Genomic DNA, 22,000 nt, shown 5'->3' with positions numbered 1-22,000 from the left:
TTTTTTTGTCTTTGATTTCATTCTCTGCCTTGTATATCTGATCACGAATCAGATCCTGTCGATATTTTATCGTGAAGGCTTGATTCCTTGCTGCTGGGTCGTGCACTTTAACATTAGTATATTTTGGTAGCAGTCTTTCCTGTAGACATATTTTATTAAATATGACCGAAAAAGTAAGATTAATAATTCTAACACGAATTTTCTCAATCTTTCGTACATTATGCTTCACTGTTGGAGGTAAATCAAAAATCACTTCTCCAAAATTCATTTTTATTTCTAGTCTATATATATATATATATATATATATATATATATATATATATATATATATATATATATATTAGTATATTTTGGTAGCAGTCTTTCCTGTAGACATATATTTTTAAATATGACCGAAAAAGTAAGATTAATAATTCTAACACGAATTTTCTCAATCTTTCGTACATTTCTTTTCACTGTTGGAGGTAAATCAAAAATCAATTCTCCAAAATTCATTTTTATTTCTAGTCTGACGCGACACGAGCGCGTTTCGTAAAACTTATTACATTTTCAAAGACTTTAGTTTACAAATACACAACTGAATAGAACTTACGCATCTCCGATTTTATATCTACATTTGAGTGAGGTGGATGGGGTGAGGTGGCATTAATAGGGTATTAATTTCATCAACACAAGACAGAACAAGAGGTGGCATTAATAGGGTATTAATTTCATCAGCACAAGACAGAACACGAAACAATGGGTATTGAATAGAAGTGTTTATAGAAAGCCTATTGGTCCATATTTCTTGATGCTTCTATATTGGAGCGGAGTCTTGAGGTGGGTAGAATATAGTTGTGCATTAATTGGCTGTTGATTGCTGGTGTTGACTTCTTGATGTGTAGTGCCTCGCAAACGTCAAGCCGCCTGCTATCGCTGTATCTATCGATGATTTCTGTGTTGTTTATTAGGATTTCTCTGGCGATGGTTTGGTTGTGGGAAGAGATTATATGTTCCTTAATGGAGCCCTGTTGCTTATGCATCGTTAAACGCCTAGAAAGAGATGTTGTTGTCTTGCCTATATACTGGGTTTTTTGGAGCTTACAGTCCCCAAGAGGGCATTTGAAGGCATAGACGACGTTAGTCTCTTTTAAAGCGTTCTGTTTTGTGTCTGGAGAGTTTCTCATGAGTAGGCTGGCCGTTTATCTGGTTTTATAGTAAATCGTCAGTTGTATCCTCTGATTTTTGTCTGTAGGGATAACGTTTCTATTAACAATATCTTTCAGGACCCTTTCCTCCGTTTTATGAGCTGTGGAAAAGAAGTTCCTGTAAAATAGTCTAATAGGGGGTATAGGTGTTGTGTTAGTTGTCTCTTCAGAGGTTGCATGGCGTTTCACTTTCCTTCTTATGATGTCTTCGACGAAACCATTGGAGAAGCCGTTGTTGACTAGGACCTGCCTTACCCTACAGAGTTCTTCGTCGACTTGCTTCCATTCTGAGCTGTGGCTGAGAGCACGGTCGACATATGCGTTAACAACACTCCTCTTGTACCTGTCTGGGCAGTCGCTGTTGGCATTTAGGCACATTCCTATGTTCGTTTCCTTAGTGTAGACTGCAGTGTGGAAACCTCCGCGCTTTTCCATAACTGTTACATCTAGAAAGGGCAGCTTCCCATCCTTTTCCATCTCGTAAGTGAAACGCAGCACGGAACTCTGCTCAAATGCCTCCTTCAGCTCCTGCAGATGTCTGACATCAGGTACCTGTGTAAAAATGTCGTCAACATACCTGCAGTATATGGCCGGTTTCAAGTTCATGTCGACTAAGATTTTTTGCTCGATGGTACCCATGTAGAAGTTTGCAAACAGGACACCTAGGGGAGAACCCGTGACGACCCCATCTACTTGCTTATACATGTGCCCATCCGGGCTCAAGAAGGGTGCCTCTTTAGTACAAGCTTGGAGTAGTTTCCTCAGAATATTTTCTGGTATGTCAAGAGGAGTACAGGCTGGATCACGATACACTCTGTCGGCTATCATCCCGATTGTCTCGTCCACAGGTACGTTGGTAAACAGCGATTCTACGTCCAACGAGGCTCTTATCCCTGTGGCCCGTGTGCCCCGCAGTAAGTCAACAAATTCCTTTGGAGACTTCAGGCTGATGGCGCAAGGAACATAAGGAGTCAGCAGGCCGTTGAGTCGCTTCGCCAGTCTGTACGTGGGTGTGGGTATCTGGCTAATGATTGGCCGAAGTGGGTTTCCAGGCTTGTGTGTCTTGACATTTCCATACGCATATCCAGGTTTATATTCCCCAATGATCTTTGGCAGGTGGAGTCCGGATTTCTTGGCGTTCACAGTTTCGATCAGTTTGTTGACCTTTGCTTTTAATTCGGCTGTAGTGTCCTTCGTTACCCTTTAGAACTTAGTTTGGTCAGAGAGTATGATGTTCATTTTCGCCAGATATTCGTCTTTTTTAAGAATGACATATATTGGCGACTTGTCACCTCTCCTGACAACTATCTCCTTGTTCTCACGAAGGCTTTTAGCTGCCGCTTTGAGCTCGGGGGACAGTATGTTGCTTCTGTAATTGCCTCGATTCTTTCCTCCTTCTGCAATAAGTTCTGCTTGTAAGGTATCTTTGGTAGTGACCTTTTTTTGTGTCTCGAGGTCGAATATGTCGTCCAACAGAATTTCCAACTCTACTTTCTGGGCCATCTCACTCGGTCTGGACATAACATGACAGTTTATGCCCAGATTTAGGAGAGTGACTTGGTCACATCATTTATATATGATTTCGTGTCTAGCGCTATAATTTAAACGCCCCGCCTGGGATAGGGGTAGCTATAGTACAGCCACGACCGATAGTTGCCAGATGCCACCTAGGAAAAAAATCAAGGCCAACATTCTTGGGTGTTACAGCGTCAGTATTGAGCAAGCCACCAAGGCTGGCGCAAGCAGCACGAGCTCACAGCACCGCTGTTCAGCTTGTGACCACAGCATCGCCTACTAATACCATAATATAAATGATACTGCTATTATTTACCAGTGATAGTATTACTGAAGCCCCCTGACTGTGATAAAACTGACCAGGATTCTGATAATAGCAGGATTGTGGTGATATTTAGCGCTGTGCTCCATGGAGGGAGGAATAATGCTGTGGGAGGGAGGGTTGTGGCGTCGTTTTCTGACTGTGTGTGGTCACCATTTATTGACTGCACTCACCATACCAGCTTAGTGGTTCGCCATGGTGAACACAAATGTAGATACTTATATATAACGTGTGTATAGTGTGAGATAACAGCGAGAGGAGTAGGTTGGGAGCCGCCATTTTGGTGAGGGAGGAGCGTCGTCTGCACGACTTGGCATGTTGTTTACTGATGGCCACTATGGTCTTTGGGGACCATACCAGCTTATTTGTTCAGGTATGGTGAATAAAGCAGGTAGACACTTATATATAATGTGTGTATACAGCGTAATAACACCACAAACAATATTGTTAGAGGACAAATATTAGTGCGTCTGGCCTTGAGGGCGGCCGCCGATCAGCTGACTGTGTGAGTAGCTACGTCTTATGGCCTTTACTCACCATACAAGCTTAGATGTACAGTTATGGTGAAAAAAACATGTAAATACGTATATATAATGTCTGTGTATAGTGAATAAATACAGAAAGAGTATTGTGGGAGGTAAATGAGGGTGAGGGAGGGAGTGGCAGTGAGTGGCTCGCTGGTGTTTGGCGGTCACTCCTCGTTGCTTTTTGACTCACAAGACCAACTTAGTAGTTCGTTATGGTGTACAAAACATGCAGATACTTATATATAACCTGTGTATATAGTGTAACAACAGCAAAACTATTTGTTTATTGTTTTATGAACATAATAATTGAATCACTAATATGCACACCATAATTTTGAGTACAGCGATGGTTCACACATTTTATAATATAAATATACCACAATTCACTGTATGGAATAATATTACTGCAAAAAAACTAAGAAAAAATCAATCAGAGACATTGAAATAATTAGGTAATAATATATTTGTGTCAACTGCCGTCTGACAGCTCGGGCGGAGTAGACCTCGTCTGGCGAAGGCTCTGCCAACGCCCCTTTTTTGCTACACTTCCCTACCCTATTGCGGCTAAAATATGCCACCTACGATTTTTTTGTTATTTTTTCCGTGATCAGGGAACACAAATGAACACTTCTATAAGACGAAAGAATTTTTGGGATTTTTTTTTTTTTTTGTTGCGCTTGTGGGTGTGAATTCCATTTGGGCCCCTAGCGATTTGAGGGTTAATGATTGGTCTTCCCTCTGTAACTTACGGAACTCCAACTTGGTAAGATTTGGAGGTAGATTCAGAGGGTCTTGAGGGACAGCGGTAGTAGTAGAGTCAGCTGGTTGCGGTCGTACAGCTTGTGCACGGGTGGTCACCAAAACCGGAGGAGAAACTTTATCACTCTCTTGAACCTCTGCTGGAACATATTCAAAGATGGGATTATCCATTACAGAAGTACACACCTGGGGTTTGTCCGTGAGGATCAGGTTGGGCGGTTGCAGATCTTCTGCCAAGTCGTTGCCAAGGAGAAGTTGCACTCCAGGCATGGGAAAAGGCTTTTCCCTGATGGCGACTTGGACTTCACCGGGCACGAAGGGACAATCCAGGTGGACTCTGGCGAGTGGATATGGAGTGGTAGCAGTGAGGTCAGTGATAAGGACGGTTTCCCCGGTGTAGGTGACGTTATTCACAGCCGATTTCAACATAATGTACTGAAGAGCCGCTGTGTCCCTCAAGATCTTCAATTTGAAACTTCCCTCCGAATCTGTACCGTTGGTAGAGACAGTTCCAGGATACAGGTGTTTACTGAAGAGAGAAAGATCATTAACATTAACACCAACATTCATTACAGGCTTTCCGGACTTAGGAGGAGTCTGTTTGGGTTTAGTAGATTCATTGCTCTTGTATTGAGCCTTCACACATCTATCTATGGTATGTCCATAGAGTTTGCAATACTTACAATACAATTGTGAGCTCGCTTCCTCTGTACTCACTTTATCGTTGTACCAAGACTTCTTACTGGGAGGTGGTGATGGTGTCAGCCGGTGGATGAGGCTGTAGGTGTCAGCCGACTTCGCACATTTGATGTACAGTGGTACCTCGGAATGCGATTGTCCCTGTATGAGAGGTTTTCGGAAGGCGAGGTGTATTTACTCCAAAAATTTGTCTCAGAAGGCGAGGGTTACTTCGGGAGGCGAGTTTGGACGCGAGTTTGTTGATACGCGTACAGCCGACCTAGCGCGTTCGTCGCCCCTCCGCCCCTCAGTTTATTATTGTCTCACGCTCAGTGACTACCCCCACATCAATTCTTCTCGCGGATTTTCAGTGTTTTGTTGGATTTTTGGTGATTTGTCTATATAATTTGTTATTATATATCTCACCATGGGTCCCAAGAAAGCCAGTGGTAAGGATAAAGGCCAGAAAGCTCATGTGAGGATGACAATAGAGGAGAAACAAGAGATCATTCGGAAGCATGAGAACAGTACACGTGTTGTTGAACTTTGTAGGCAGTACAACAAAGCCACATCAACAATATGCACTATACTTAAGAAGAAAAATAAGATTATGGGTGCTAAAGTGGCAAAAGGAGTAAGAACATTAACGGCACAAAGACCACAAATAAGTGGTATCCATAGTGTTACAAGGCATGGGGTTATGTGATGTGATTATGGAAGGGGACTCCCCTTCCAAACAGTAACTCCTCTCCTCCTCCCCCCTCCTCACCATCTTCCATACGCCTACAGCACTCGACAGCAAGGTAAGTAATAACTGGAACACAGTTTTGTAGGTTTATTTAGATGAATTAGGTAAATTAGGTATAAAAATTTAGTTTGATGTGGGGTTTTTGGGGTAGTCAGGAACGGATTAATTCATTTCCCTTTATTTCTTATGGGGAAATTAACTTCGGAATGCGAGTTTTCGGAAGGCGAGGCGTCTCCAGGAACGGATTAAACTCTTATTCTGAGGTATGCCTGTAGTCGGTTTCTTCTTTATCTGCTAGATATAAATGGACGGAAGGGGGAACACGTCTCAAGAATTCCTCAACTAGCATGAGGGTGATGAGTTCTGCAAATGTAGAGACGTGCTGCTTCCAGCCATTTCATAAAATATCTTTTCTTTGTATTGGCAAATTCTAGAAAGGTGGTGGTACTTGCCTTAAGATGGTCACGGAATTTTCGTCGGTAGCTTTTGGTGGAGAGAAGGTAGGTGTTCAACACTGCTTGCTTCAGGGTCTGGTAGTCATTCTCAGACGCTAAGGTACTGAGAGTAACTGCAGCTCTACCTGTAAGATGCACTCTGAGAAGGGTGGACCATTGGTCAACAGGCCAGCTAAGTTGATTAGCCAGGGTCTCAAAGGTGGTAAAAAAGACGTCGATCTCTGTCTCAACGAATGGTGGCATTAACTTACTTGCATGGGAGACATTGAAACTTACTGGAAGACTGGCGGTAGCTTGCTGGCGTTGAGTGAGGTGCGTAGTTTTCAACGTGAGTTCTTGTTGACGACATTCTATAGCCATAGCAGCTTGCTGTTTGTCATGCTCGCGTTGCATCTCCAGGTGACGATGTTTTGCTTCAAGCTGTACTCTCTCACGCTCACGGAGTATTGCATTCTCCCGTTCCTTGAGGGCGGCCTCTCGTTCTTGTTCTTCTTTCCTCATTGCAGCTTCCTCCTTCCTCAGTTGTAGAGCTTCTTTTGCCAGGGCCGCCTCTCTTTCTTGCTCTTCTTTCCTTAAGGCTGCCTCTCGTTCTCTTAGGGCCGCCTCTCTTTCCTGCTCTCGTTCCCTCATTGCGGCTTCTTCTTTTCGTTGTTCGAGGGCTTCCCTTTGTTGCTCTCGCTCGATCTTGGCAAGTTCTAGTTTGAGTTTCATAGTTGCCAAATCAGGTTTATCTGCAATAGAATAAGTTTCGTGAGTTTCAGAGTCAATCTTCCCTTCTTCTAAGAGGTAATCCATGATTAGGTTATGTATTTCATTTTTGTTGGCTCCATGGGGAACATCTAGTCGATACTCATGTGCAAGAGTTTGTAATTCAGTCCTCTTGGCACGACATAATGTCCCTATTTCACCAGCTGGATCGTTACGGAAAGCTTGGAGACGAAACATGGTGAAAGATAGCAAATAAATGTACACGAATATAGTTGTGATATGGTAAATGTCAGAAACAGGATAACATGGCAACTGGTAACTATCCTGTGGAATTTTAATCTTTAACAATTAAAGTTAATTATAGGATGGTAAATGATTAGTCAATCAAAGTCGCAGGAAATCTTGTACCCGGTACTCAATGTAAGAGAATAAGGGCAAGAAAATCCTACTAAATTAGTGAAACTGAGTTTCTAAAACAAATGAAACATTTAATTGCTTCAAAAGTGAATTAGGTAGTCCAAGAATGTAGGCATACCTTGCCGAGTCTCTATAGGACATAAGCAAGGGTTTCCCACTAAATGAATATGATACTTACAGAATTAGTGAACTTTGTGCTCTGTAAAAAGAAAGCTAATTCCCTACCTAAGTAAATATCATCATCTCTGACCGACGTGTAGGGGTGCGAGTGTCAACTGGTGACGAGAACTGCTGCTGAGGTCCCAACTCAGCAACGTAGTCCGTGCTAGAGGAACTATGGCCCTCTTTTTCCTCCTTCGGTCGGATTGCAGAAGATAGGGTGCTTTGACCCAGAGACAAACCAAAGTACCAGGGTACCAAAATGATGATCTGCCGAAATATCCTAGGGACAAAAGGTGGTAAACACGAGTAATAACACGGAGGGAGAGATGACCAATTAAGAGAATGACTGAGGCCTACAGTCACCACGTAATCCAAAGTTATCTCACACTCACCATATGCTACTCTCGGAATGCACAATACACACAGCACCATATAAATATAAAAATTAATGATATTGAAAGGCTACTTTAGCAAAGTGAAGTACGCTTACCACAAATTGACGTTCTGGTACTAGTACCTGAGTGAAGCTCCTTGGACAGGCCCCCATTAAAATGTGACGGGAAAGTGTTGGAGTGTTGATGTTCGGCAGTCCTCCAATGGCAGGTGTCAAAGCCTGGTCACACTTTAATCAAAATTATAGACTGCTTGCCTGTTGTCTGTGATAAGTTAGAGGGAGGAACATGTAAAACACAAAATATGAACAATGAAACTTTAATATATTTACTTTAAACATAAATGAAAATAAAGACAAATCTCGGGAAGTTAAATTACAGTTAAATAATGAAGAAAATGTAAAGACAATGTGAAATACAAAAATTACAATGTAAAAATGGTGCTGAGAATATCGGCTATGGCTGAAACCTCCCTTCGTATACGAGCTAATGAGCGAGTATGCCAGAGAGAGGTGTCATCCGTAAGAGCACAAGGAATATTCTGAAGTGGATTGCTGGTCAGGCTCAGACGTCGATTCGTGTAGAGGGCGCTGAGGTGCTGTGTGCAGGTGCGCGGCTGGCGAGTCGCCAATCAGGAGCAGGCAAGCTGGTGAAGGGTAGTTAGCTGGTTTGATGACGAGCCGGCGCGTGGAGGGTGTGTGGAGTGGGAGGATCTTGGATACGTTTTGCCTCCTGGTCAAAACGTTTTGTGCTACTGGTGACGTATCTTGAATGTAGCATCTTATACTTGTGTCTTTGGCGTAACTTAAAGTAGGGAAGAGCAGGCTCAATCTCTCTTGAAAGAGATTATCGTCACAATATATATATATTTATATATATACACACCCACCAACAGATGATTGTTTCAAAGGATTCTCACCCCAAGATATAAGGATAGGAGGTGTTCTTGGTAGGTTAGAGATAATTGAGGATATGCAAAAGAAGTATGAAGAAAAAGTGCTTAAATTGGAAGAGGACAATGGAGCTCTTAGGAGTGAGCTTTGCACTCTTAAGAGGGAGTATGCTTCAGCAAGGTAAGATTATTACTGCATTAACAGACAAGGTAACAAATCAGGAGGAGCAAATCAAGGAACTAGTGAAAGAAAATGAGGTGTGGAAAGTGAAGTGTGGTGACTTTGAAGAAATAAACAAGAAAATAGATTCATATGGTGAACAACTCCAAGGTAGCCTGAGAGCTAATATAGAGTTAGGTAAGGATCTCCAACTGGAAACTTCACTGACAACTCACATAGAGGAGGTGAATAAAGAACTAGAAAAGTATAAAGAAGAAATAAAAGCGACATATGCTCAAGTTGTAAAAGAGAGAGAGACTATCAAAGAAGTGTGTTCGGAAGTCAAAACCAGAAATGACCAACAAGAAGCAGAAATTAGGCAAGCAATTATGAAAGAACTGGTTACCAACAGTAAACTAGTACAAAACACTGCAGATAGAACTAAGTCCATAATAATTTTTGGATGTTTAGAGAAGGAAATTTCATCTAGGGTGGACCGAGCAGCAGAAGAGATGAAAATCATAGAGAAAATAGTAGGTTTAGGAGAAGGCTCAAAGGAAAATGTCAGTGATTTTAGAAGAATAGGAAAATATGAGAAAAACAAGAACCGCCCCTTAACCCTTTAACTGCACAACGCGCCTGCAGGCCCCATTCTTCAGGTGCGCAACGCGCCTCCGGGTATTTGTATTTTTCACGTTCCATTCAAAACACCCGCGGCTACATGGGGTTCACATCAGCTTCCTCAGGGCTCTTGTAAACAGATGCCGTCTTAAAAAAAAAATCGTGGTCTACACTCTCAGGTGTGGGAGCCTCAGTAGTGAGCGAGCAACCAAGGCTGGCGCTTGCAGCATGAGCGCACAGCACTGCTGTTCAGCGTGTGATCACAACATCGCCTAATAATGTCATAATATATATATAACTTGCATTATTTAGCCATGATAGTATTATAGAAGAGCCTGAGTGTGATAATGACTGGGTACAATGTTCAAATATCAGTGATTCAATGCTGTTCACAATGTTCACAGCACCACAGCATTATTTCGTCCATCTAGGAATCTTCAAACGACTTTTTAGGTTCCTTTTCAAAATAAACTTGTGGTCAATTATTCATTTACAGGAATTTGTGATCAGGATTGTGATTATAATTAGCATTGAGCGTAGTTTTGTGGAAGAAGGAATTGTAGTGAGGGAGGGAGAGAATTGAAGTACTCTCACTGTGTGGCAGCCACTCTTGTTTTGCTCACCATACTAGCTTCGTGGTTCGCTATGGGGAACACACATGTGCATGGGTATATACAGTGTGTGTATATATATAGTGTAATAACAGCAACAGGAGTATGTTGAGAGGAGCTAAGAACAAAGGTAACTGCAGAGCTAAGCAAAGGTAACTAAACAAAGGTAACTTCAGGGATTTGAAATGGTCAAAAGATTGGCAGATGCAGTTTAATGCTGATAAATGTAAAGTTCTGAGGCTAGGTAATGATGATAGAGTTACAAGATACGAGCTAGATGGTGTTAAGATTGCGAAGTCGGATTGCGAAAGGGATCTGGGAGTTATGATTAGTAAGAATTTAAAACAAAAGGATCAATGCCTGAATGTTTGTAATAAGGCAAATAGGACACTGGGATTTATTAATCGAAGCGTTAATAACAAGACACCTGGTGTGGTTCTTCAGCTATATCTTGCTCTGGTTAGGCCCCATTTAGATTATGCAGTTCAGTTCTGGTCGCCGTAATATAGAAAGGATATAAATTCACTTGAACGTGTCCAGCGTAGAATGACTAAGTTAATTCCCCAAATTAGAAATCTTTCATATGAAGAAAGATTAACAAAGCTTAAATAGCATTCACTGGAAAGGCGAAGAGTTCGGGGTGACATGATAGAGGTTTACAAGTAGATGAATGGACACAACAAAGGGGATATTAATAGGGTATTAAAAGTAGCAACACAAGCCAGAACACGAAACAATGGGTATAAATTGGATAAGTTTAAATTTAGGAAAGACTTGGGTAAATACTTTTTCGGTAACAGGGTTGTTGATTTGTGGAACCGATTACCGCGTAACGTGGTGGAGGTGGGGTCCCTCGATTGTTTCAAGCATGGGTTGGACATGTTTATGAGTGGGATTGGGTGGTTATAGATAGGAGCTGCCTCGTATGGGCCTATAGGCCTTCTGCAGGTACCTTTGTTCTTATGTTCAGAAGGCCTATTGGCCCATACCAGGCAGCTGCTACGCGATGTTCTGAATGTGTTGATGGTAACTGTATATAGTGTGTGACAGTGTATAGTGTGTACATATGTTGTAAATATACATAAATGAACATGAAACATTGGTGTGAATAACTGTATGATGGGAGGGGCAAAGTTGGCGAATACAATGTTGGAGAAGTGAGGGAGGGCTGGCTGGGTGTGACAGCTCTCACTCGCGGTGTTCTGAATATGTTGATGGTGAATGTATATAGTGTGTCTGTAAATAGATTGTATATATACAGTGGTACCTTGGAACACGAGTGTCCCTGTATGCGAGTTTTTCGGAATACGAGCAGGATTTCCTCGGAAAATGTGTCTCGGAAGGCGAGGGTTACTTCGGAAAACGATTTTGTTAATACGTGTACAGGCCGACTAGCGCATGGTGGCACGGCGATCGCGCCTCAGTTTACCAGTGTCTTGCGCCCAGTGACTATCCCACCTGAATTCTTCACAAGGATTTACAGTTTTTTGTCGTTTTTTTGGCCAATTGAGCATAAAAGTTGTCATTATATATCTCGCCATGGGTCTCAAGAAAGCCATTGGTAAGGTTCAACCTAAGAAAATAGCTGTGAGTAGAGGCAATAGAGGATTTTCCTTCTTGATTAAGAAAATGTGTGAAGTATGGGAAGAACTGCAAAGTTTTGTTGAAAAAACTCGCCCAGATAAAGCTGTAGCAGGCCGTTGCATTGACCTTTTAAATGACAATGTGATGTCTTACTACAGACAAGTGTTAAAATGTAGGGAAAAACAAGTGTCTTTAGACAGATTCTTAGTAAAACAAGCAAGTCCTAGTGGTATGTAGGCAAAATGTGCCAGTGTGTGCACACCAGTGAAGTCCTCACTGCCTGATGTTATAATGGAAGGGGACTCCCCTTCCAAACAGTAACACCTCTCCTCCTCCCTCCTCCTCCTCACATCTTCCATACACCAACAGCAGTCCTCAGCAAGGGTAAGTAATAACTTGAACATAGTTTTGTAGGTTTATTTAGATGAATTAGGTATAAAAATGTAGTGTGATGTGGGGTTTTTGGGGTAGTCAGGAACGGATTAATTCATTTCCCATTATTTCTTATGGGGAAATTAGCTTCGGAATACGAGTTTTCGGAATACGAGCCATCTCCAGGAACGAATTAAACTCTTAAAGTGAGGTACCCCTGTACATAAATTAGCATGATACATGGTAAATATGTGCAACATGTGTGTACACAACTGTCATCCACGTAACACAAGTGTCCTTGGACAGTACGGATGTTTTACTGCCATAATATAGTGTAGTGTTCATTATACATAGGATTAGCGCATAAAAACAAATAAAATGTATTTGGAACTGCACGCAAAAAATTAACAAAAATATATTCGCTGCAACTCATGCGCCCCGCCCTGGGTGCCCCACTAGCCCCGGGAGCTTACTGCACTGGCGCACGGGAAATGATGACATCACACGCCACCTTATGGACCCCATAGCAGCCAAAGTAAGTACAATTTCAAAATTCCGTTGCTATACCCACATACAGGGAGGGGGTTTTTGACACTTTCAGAACTAAAAATAATTTTTTCCCAAGAATTTATTTCTTGCGCACTGGGGGGGTGTCATATTTATAGGCCGAGCAGTTAAGGGGTTAAGGGTGACGTTTAATGGAGTGAAGAACATGATGGAAGTGCTTAGAAATGCCAGGAAGTTGCAAAGTGATGAGGTTGGCAAACTTTGGTCAATAAGACAAGACCTCTCCAAGGAAGACAGAGAGAAGCTGAAAATTAACCAAATTGAGGCAAAACGTCTAAATGGGGATAGAAATGAAGACAAATTCTTTTTTCTACAAAGTGACAGGGACTGGAAAGCTTGTGAAATGGTACATAAAAACAAAGCAACAAGATCAGTAGTGGAAGGGGGAGTAAAGAGCAAAGGAAAAGGGAACATGTTCCTGAAAATTGTATATACCAACATAGATGGAGTGAGGTCAAAAACTTTGGAGTTGCAAGATATAATCCAGTTTAGGGTCCCAGATATTGTCGCATTATGAGACGAAACTTGAAGGAAATATAATAAATGAAGTCATATTCCCAAGGGGCTATTCAGTTTGGAGACATGACAGGAAAACTAGGAAGGGAGGAGGAGTGGCTGTACTGGCGAAAAAACACCTGAAGTTAAGAGAGTTAATATTTGAAAACCCTCGAGATATTGACATAATGGCATTGCAGATCTGGAATCAGGATGATAAGCTGATAATTTTAAATGCCTACAGCCCACCAGCAAGCAACACATGGACAAAGGAAGCACTGGATGACAAACGAGAGGGCCTCATAATGGCCATGAGAGATATTATTGTACAAGCAGATAAAGATAAATCACGACTGTTGATACTGGGGGACTTCAACTTTAAAGCAATAGACTGGGAGGCCTATGAAGCAAGAATGGAGGACTTTTGGACATGCAGATTTGTGAACCTCATTCTGGAGACATTCTTGTATCAACACATAAAGCAGGCCACAAGAATGAGGGAAGGAGATGTACTGTCAGTACTGGATCTAGTATTCACCAGGAAAGAAGAAAAGATATTTGACATCCAATACCTTCCTCCCTTGGGAAAGAGTGATCACGTCCTGTTAGACATTGATTATGCTTTAAGATATCATCTAGGAGAAAATAGGGACATTGAAACAGTTGATAAACTCGATTTAAGGAGAGGTCACTATGGGGAACTTCAAAAAAATTTTAATGAGTGTAATTGGGCAGACTTGTTGCTAGGCAGGGAAGTAAATGAAATGTATGCCAAATTTTTAAAAATATACGAGGAAGGCACACAAATATTCATACCAAAACAGAGATGCAGGGCCAGAAAACAGGATTGGTTCAACATAAATTGTGAGAGGGCCAGAGACCAAAAGACACAAAAATGGAATCGGTAAAGGAAGAGGCCAAACCCCCAAACATACCAGCGATACAAAGATGCGAGAAACAACTATACAACAGTAAGGAGAGATGCAGAAAGAAATTTTGAAAAAGGGATAGCGGTTAAATGTAAAACAGAACTGGGCCTATTCTACAAATTCATAAACAACAAATTGCAGGTAAAGGATAATATCCAGAGGTTGAAAATGGGAAACAGATTCATGGAAAATGAAAAGGAAATGTGTGAAACATTAAATGAAAAGTGCCAAAGTGTGTTTGTACAGAATGAAATCTTTAGGGAACCAGACACAATAAGAATTCCATGGAAGAACATAGAGCACATAGAGGTGTCTAGAGATGAAGTGGAAAAAATGCTCAAGGAGCTAAGTAAAAACAAAGCAGTGGGTTCAGATGGAGTTTCACCATGGGTTCTGAGAGAATGTGCACCTGAGCTCAGCATTCCTCTTCAACTGATTTTTCAGGCAACCGTGTGTATAGGAGTTGTAGCTGATGTGTGGAAAAAGGCTAACATAGTTCCAATCTACAAAAGTGGAAACAGGGAAGACCCCCCCTTAATCATAGACCTGTATCATTGACAAGTGTAATAGTCAAAATATTGGAAAAAATAATTAAAACTAAATGGGTAGAACACCTGGAGGAAAACGATATAATATCAGACAGACAGTATGGTTTTCGATCTGGAAGATCCTGTGTAATGAACTTGCTCAGTTTTTATGATCAAGCCACAGAGATATTACAGGAAAGAGATGGTTGGGTTGACTGCATCTATCTGGACCTAAAAAAGGCTTTCGACAGAGTTCCCCATAAGAGGTTGTTCTGGAAACTGGAAGATATTGGAGGAGTGACAGGTAAGCTACTAACATGGATGAAAAGTTTCCTGACAGAAAAATGAGGGCCGTAATCAGAGGCAAGGTATTGAATTGGAGGAATGTTACGAATGGAGTACCACAGGGTTCAGTTCTTGCACCGGTAATGTTCATTGTCTACATAAACGATCTACCAGTGGGAATACAGAATTACATGAACATGTTTGCTGATGATGCTAAGATAATAGGGAAGATAAGAAACCTAGATGATTGTCATGCCCTTCAAGAAGACCTGGAAAAAATAAGTATATGGAGCAACACTTGGCAAGTGGAATTTAATGTGAATAAATGCCATGTTATGGAATGTAGAATTGGAGAACATAGACCCCACACAACCTATAAATTATGTGAAAAATCTTTAAAGAAGTCTGACAAAGAAAGGGATCTAGGGGTGGTTCTAGATAGAAAACTGTCACCTGAGGACCACATTAAGAACATTGTGCAAGGAGCCTATGCTACACTTTCTAACCTCAGAATTGCTTTGAAATACATGGATGGAGAAATTCTAAAGAAATTGTTCACAACTTTTATTAGACCAAAGCTGGAATATGCAGCGGTTGTGTGGTGCCCATATCTTAAGAAGCACATCAACAAACTGGAAAAGGTGCAACAACATGCCACCAAGTGGCTCCCAGAACTGAAGGACAAGAGCTACGAGGAGAGATTAGAGGTATTAAATATGCAAAACTAGAAGATAGAAGAAAAAGAGGCGATATGATCACTACGTTCAAAATAGTAACAGGAATCGATAAAATTGATAGGGAAGAATTCCTGAGACATGGAACTTCAAGAACAAGAGGTCATAGATTTAAACTAACGAAACAAAGCTGCCGGAGAAATATGAGAAAATTCACTTTTGTAAACAAAGTGGTAGACGGTTGGAACAAATTAGGTGATAAGGTGGTGGAGGCCAAAACCGTCAGTACAGTAATTTCAAAGCGTTATATGACAAAGAGTGCTGGGAAGACGGGACACCACGATCATAGCTCTCATCCTGTAACTACACTTAGGTAATTACACACACACGCACCTTTTAAAGCATTCTATTGTGAACAGTTTTATACCAAAATGAATGACATAGCATTAAAATTGAGGTGAGAAAACTGTAAAGTGTAAAAGCATTGATGTGTGGTTGTCTGCTCATTGACAACACATTCACTAATCTATGTGAATCTACCTGTGGGTTAAACTATGTGAATAACCTTCCTGAGAGAAAGTACTTGTACATGTCAGTGTTAGCAGAAAACATGGTGCTAATGAGGAGAGTAAAACTAAAGAGAACTTAGAATTCTGCATGAAGCCTTTGACAAAGCTCCAGGAGTGGGAGGTAATGGCTATACAGAGTTCAACCCCATCAAATGGATGTGTCATGTATGCACAAGATGGGCATCAAAAGTTGAACCCACACTTCTAGTAGTCACTTAAAGGTAAGTGTAAGCCTCCCATAGCCCCCTCCCCTCTTCTCTCCTTTCTCTCCTCTGCTTGAATCTCCTTCATTATGGTACTTGATATAACTATTCCTTGTTTTGTAATGTCATCAATCATTTGTATGGTTTGAAGTGCAGTTACTGTATTTACTATTTTTTTTTTGTCTGCAGAATTGAGCTATTATCTCTTGGACCCTGCCTTTCTAACTGTGCAGTACTGTTGTGGTGTTACTGTAGTTACTGTAATAGAGCATGTACTATTTATGATTTATGGAATGTTAATAACTTATTAATTTATAGGAGACAATTGTGGTCTGCAGTGGTGCAACCAATCTTTTTTCTTTATAGGTAACTTGGAGTTCATTAATGGGGACATTACTGACCCTGCATATAGAAGCCCCAACATAGCGCTGGTACAAATACTCAACTGTGTAGCTGTTAAACCTCATGGACTCTCTCAGATTCTTGCTGAAATCTATCCATACTGTGGTTCCTATACACGACGCCGTGCAATAGGCACTCTAAACCGTGCTGTACTTGAAGATAGACCACAACCAGGAAATATTGAGATTTGCCATCCTGACACTGTAACAAAAGGACCAGCAGTTGTAAATGTTTTTGGCCAGTTTTATATGGGGAAGGAGAAAAATCGAAACCTTTATACCAAAAGACTCATACAGCAGTTGCAGTCGTGTATGGATGTTGGACCTAAAAGAGCCTATAAAGGAAAGGATCCTAGATATTTAGAACCATTTGATCATCAACTTTTGTCAGGCCTTTTAGATGATACATCAAAAAACAGGATTTATTGGTTTTGTGAAGGTCTAAATAAATTAGCAGTGCAAGTACCTAATGGAAAATTCAGTTTGATAATTTTTCCATCGGGAATTGGGTGTGGGTTGGCTGGTGGAAACTGGGAAAGAGACTACTTGCCAGCAATTAAAATGTTTTCTAGACAGGTCTACCACTTTGGTATCAGAGTTAAAATTGTGCGCAAAATTATGCCACGGGCATCAGATAGTGAAATAGCAATCATTGGAACAATGAAAAGAACAGTTAAACCCCCTAAATAAGATGCCTACTTATATTAAAGTGTCATAAGCCGATGCTTCATATTGCCTTATTTTCTTGTAGGCCAGTAATGTCATGATGAATTTATACAAATTAGCAAATTTAGGGAGTTTAAAATGAGTGATGCTTTGGCAGTGTAAATATTGTTAACTAGTAGTGCAGGTTTCAGTAGTTGAGAGGCATCAAATAAGTCATTGATATGCAGTATCTTACCTTTTAGTTACCTTTCATTGTGAAGATCAACATCTGTGCAGCTTTTGTCTCTGCCAAGGCTTCCTGGTTGATGGTCTGGTCAACCAGGTGTTGGACGCAGCTACTCACAGCTCACGTGTGAGTCACAACCTGGTTGATCAGGAATCATTTGGAGGGGGTTTATCAAATTCTCTTTTTGAACACTGTGAGAGGTTGGCCAGTTATGCACCTTATGTTTAGAGGGAGATGTTGAAAAGTAATGGGCCCTTGATGTTGATAGTTCTCTCTCGCAAATACCTATTTCGATTTATTTTGCATATCCTGTCGTGCCTTCTGGTCTCGTGGCGAGTTATTTCCATATGCAGATTTGGAACTAGTCCTAAATGTACAGTACTGTATATTACAAATATAAGAAGTCTTAGCATACACTCTTGGGTAAATGGGTGAGTAAGAAAGATAATGTTATTGGTGGCTATTGTTTTAAGTATGGCCAGTTACAGTTTAAGAGTGACTTTTAATTTCATGCTGCTGCAGTTTTAAGTAGATTTAAGTAGATGGTTATTGTGATTTAGTAGCTTCAAGGACTTTTCTTAGGTCAGTGACGAGGCTAATTACTGTACATATTAATTTTTGTTGTGCATCGTTAGTGCTATTATAAGATTGCAACCAGTTGAAATAAGTGCTGTGCTTACCTATCAGACTACATTGAGATCTATTTCTTTATGCTCTGCCGCTTAGCTCTTTATACCTGATGCACTAATTGCTTCTCTCAACATTAACATTTTCATCATATTTTTCCTTAAATTTGTGGATGGAATTGGCTTCAGCAACCTCCTCTTTTAATGTATTTTACTAATAGATTAATCTATTATATTTAGATTAATCATTTTAATCCTTTAACCTTGACACTGAACAGGCTGCAGTAGTATAATTGAACTGCATTAATTTTCACAACTCATTACTAACCCACCAGGGGCCGGAGTCACAAAGCAGTTATGCAAGCACTTACGAACCTTACATCTTTTCTCAATCTTTGGAAGCTTTAGCCTTTGAAGCTCATTAAACAATTAATGAGCTCTGAAGCACCAGGAGGCTGTTTATAACAACAACAACCACTTGATTAGGAAATTTTCATACTTGTAAACTAAATCCGTCAAAAATTGATGAGATGTACACGTTTATAAGTACAGTACAGTACAGTACAGTACTTGCATACCTGCTTCATGAATCGGGCCCCAGACATCTTGAGAAAAGTGCTATGACATAATAAGACACAAAATATTCTTCTTAATGACTTTGTTAATGGTTATTGTTGCTATGTATAGTACAGTATCACTAAAATTATATTATGTGCTGTCCATAATTTTCTCTTGATAGGTTGCACACAATGTGATAACCACTGTATGTTATAAGATGGATTATTTTATATACACAAGCTAGTGTCATGAATGCTCAGCATATGTATCTATATGCTGCTGGGTATATATTTTTGGGTTGTAAGAAAAAATACAATAAATCTGTTTTAATATACTGTACCAAACCAAAATTTATCTAGTAACTAGGGGTAATTTCTCAGCTTTAAAATAATTGAAGATAAATAATATGACAAGATATCATCACCTGGTTCCTACTTCTATTTTCATTAGTTAATCCTTTGTTGTGTTTAATGTTTTGTTGTTTTTGTTGTATTCCATACAAGTTTACTTAGCTAATACAGTAATAATATTCACCAAATTATTTTCAAGGTGCACCTGTAGTCTTTTGTATCAGAGTTTATACAATAATATCACAAATGCAATTAACCTGTGCTTGAGTTGTATATGTACAGTTATAAATGGTTACGGTAAATTAAGACGAGTACTGTACTGTATAGTGCAAAGTTGTTCTCAGATATTTGTAGTATGCAGTGAGAAACAGTGATGCTTAAGGTTGTACATGGGGTGGCACTGATGTGTAGTCTAACAGATTTAGTTTATAATGGCACGGTCTGGTTTCTTGTCCAGTTTAATGAATATTAGTATGGAACACACAAATTAGTGAGTACGACTGATTCCTTTTGGCTCATATGAGACAGGTCCTATTTAAGTCCACCCACATCTCGCCCACGTACAGTCACGGTCAGAAGCCTTTTTCATGGATAGGAAAGGGTGTGGGGTGTGTGTTATACTTTGCAACACTGCTTTTTGAGGTGCCATGTTGCTTAAAAAATTACCACATTTTGTTTTAGCATTATCAAGTTAAATTTACATTATATTGTTGAGGAAAACTGTTCTTTAGTGTTAATAATTTAAATGAATGCTAGTTGATATCATAATTCTTTTTTTGTGATGAATTAGAGCATATTATCAAATATAATCCAGGGAGCATGTAGCACAAACCGGGGAGTCCATTGACAAAAATAAATAAGCAGTATTGAATGAATGAAAGCCCAGGTCACCTGTGTCAATGATTACTGTTGGATCTTCAGATTGTTATATGTTGTTGTTATACTATTATAATATTATCACTAATTATATAAGTACTCTTTATTTCATTATGCACACCTAGTACTTACATACCAATACAATTTTTTACTGTGAATGTCTTTATTTGTGTTTAAGCTGTTTTATTGGCTAATAAAAGTGCAAAGGGCATGTGAATCTTTGCTGGATATCCAGAGGGGAAGTGAGTATGAGAGACAGACCAGTAGCAGCAGTCACTTAGAGGATTTGACATTAAAAGAAAAATGATTGTTTTAAAATGTGATACACTTATAATAGCTGCATATTTTTCATTTATTATTTGCCAAATTCCCATTTTGTTTCTTAACCACCGTGCTGCGCGGAGTTTATTGTGAAATTCCCCCAGTGCGCATGAAATAAAGTGTTCCCCAAAAAATTATTTTTTCTTCGTAAAATGATAAATTCCCTTCCCTGAACATGTCTGTGTAAAAATAAATACCAAATTCCACTTACTTTGGCTGTGGGGACGTGGACAAGGTGCACATCAGGGCCAGGTCACCCGTGCGTGAAACGCCCAGACACGGTCGCGCGGGCCATTCAAGCACCGGGTGTTGCCACAAATATATTTTCAATTATTTGTTTTATGTATTTCCAATGCGGTTTTATTTGCTTTTTTATCGTATATGATGCATATTTGTGTCCTTTACAATATGTATACAGTAGAACGTCATAATGTTCCCTGGAACTGTGATACATGTGTCAGTAATGTGTCCACAATAAATGTTTATTGTTGCAATATTACCTGTTAAAAATTCACTAAAATTACAATATGTACAGTTTTGCACACTATTTACACAGTTACACACTGTATTACACACTCCGTACTTCGGAAGTGAGTAATAATCAACGAAGTAGCCCATGGTACACAGCGCGACTTCGCTTTCAGTGCGTACTTGTCGCCCTGTTGGGCTACTTGTCGCCCTGTTGGGCTACTTGTCGCCCTGTTGGGCTCCTTGTCGCCCTGTTGGGCTACTTGTCGCCCTGTTGGGCTACTTGTCGCCCTGTTGGGCTACTTGTCGCCCTGTTGGGCTACTTGTCGCCCTGTTGGGCTACTTGTCGCCCTGTTGGGCTACTTGTCGCCCTGTTGGGCTACTTGTCGCCCTGTTGGGCTACTTGTCGCTCTGTTGGGCTACTTGTCGCCCGGTTGGGCTACTTGTCGCCCGGTTGGGTTCCTTTTTGGGCTCTTTGCTTCTTTGGCCGGTTTTATTGTTCCTGCTTCCTCTTTTGGCTCCTTTTCTCGTGCAGTAGTCCTGGCTGGCGCCTTCCCGCAGGGAGGGTGTGCGGTTCGGCCAGCGTGTTATGCGCATGCGCCGTGGAGTTTGTTTTGGTCTGGGCGGTGTTTCAGTGCTGGGGTTTTTGCGCCCCTTTTTTGCTACAGTGCTTCGCCTCTCGTTCTTCTCCCTGGCTGCGGTATGTGCCCCTTCGCGCCGGGGGTGTCCTGGTTCCCAGTTGTGGGGAGGACACCGCGGTTTTCCCTGTGTCATGGGCGTGGACCGCCTCCTTCGCCTCTCCCTGTTCTCCTGCGGGTCCGGCAGGGTCCGGCTCTGGCGGTGCCCCCAAGTTCTTCTGGGCACGGTTGAGTCGTGTCAAGTTCGTGCCACCATTCGCCAGGTGAGTTTCTGCAGTCTGGCGTCTTTTGGCCGGGCGCTGGATGCGGCGGTGTTTATATACCTGTCTTTATTTAGGTATATTTTTGTACGACTGAGACCGTTCGCACACCAGTGACTGTCCCTTTATCACCCCTTCCTGTCCCCCTCATGTGCATGTCCAACCCATGCTGGAGTCATTCAGGGGACCCTCCCTTTTTAATGTTGTGAGGTGTGGGGGTTGTAGGGTTGGTTCTGTACTCACCTGGTGAG

The 22,000-nt window shown here is 41.0% G+C and overlaps 1 protein-coding gene across 6 annotated transcripts in view; it reads left to right on the top strand.

Annotated features, from left to right (window-relative positions):
* Window positions 1-22,000, top strand: part of LOC123761783 (uncharacterized) — a 235,395-nt gene that overhangs the window by 202,551 nt on the left and 10,844 nt on the right. For 2 of the 6 annotated variants that reach the window (XM_069330503.1, XM_045747987.2), the window contains one exon: window positions 16,726-20,273. The exons of the other annotated variants lie outside the window; for them this stretch is intronic. In XM_069330503.1, coding sequence (XP_069186604.1) covers window positions 16,726-17,450 — 725 coding nt within the window. In that variant the 3' untranslated portion in view covers window positions 17,451-20,273. Of the gene's footprint in view, window positions 1-16,725; window positions 20,274-22,000 lie in introns of those variants that run through there. 6 annotated transcript variants of the gene reach the window in all.

Source organism: Procambarus clarkii, chromosome 24 (assembly GCF_040958095.1).
Source record: "Procambarus clarkii isolate CNS0578487 chromosome 24, FALCON_Pclarkii_2.0, whole genome shotgun sequence".
Taxonomy (NCBI): Eukaryota; Metazoa; Arthropoda; class Malacostraca; order Decapoda; family Cambaridae; genus Procambarus; species Procambarus clarkii.
This window is presented reverse-complemented; position numbering and strand designations above follow the sequence as displayed.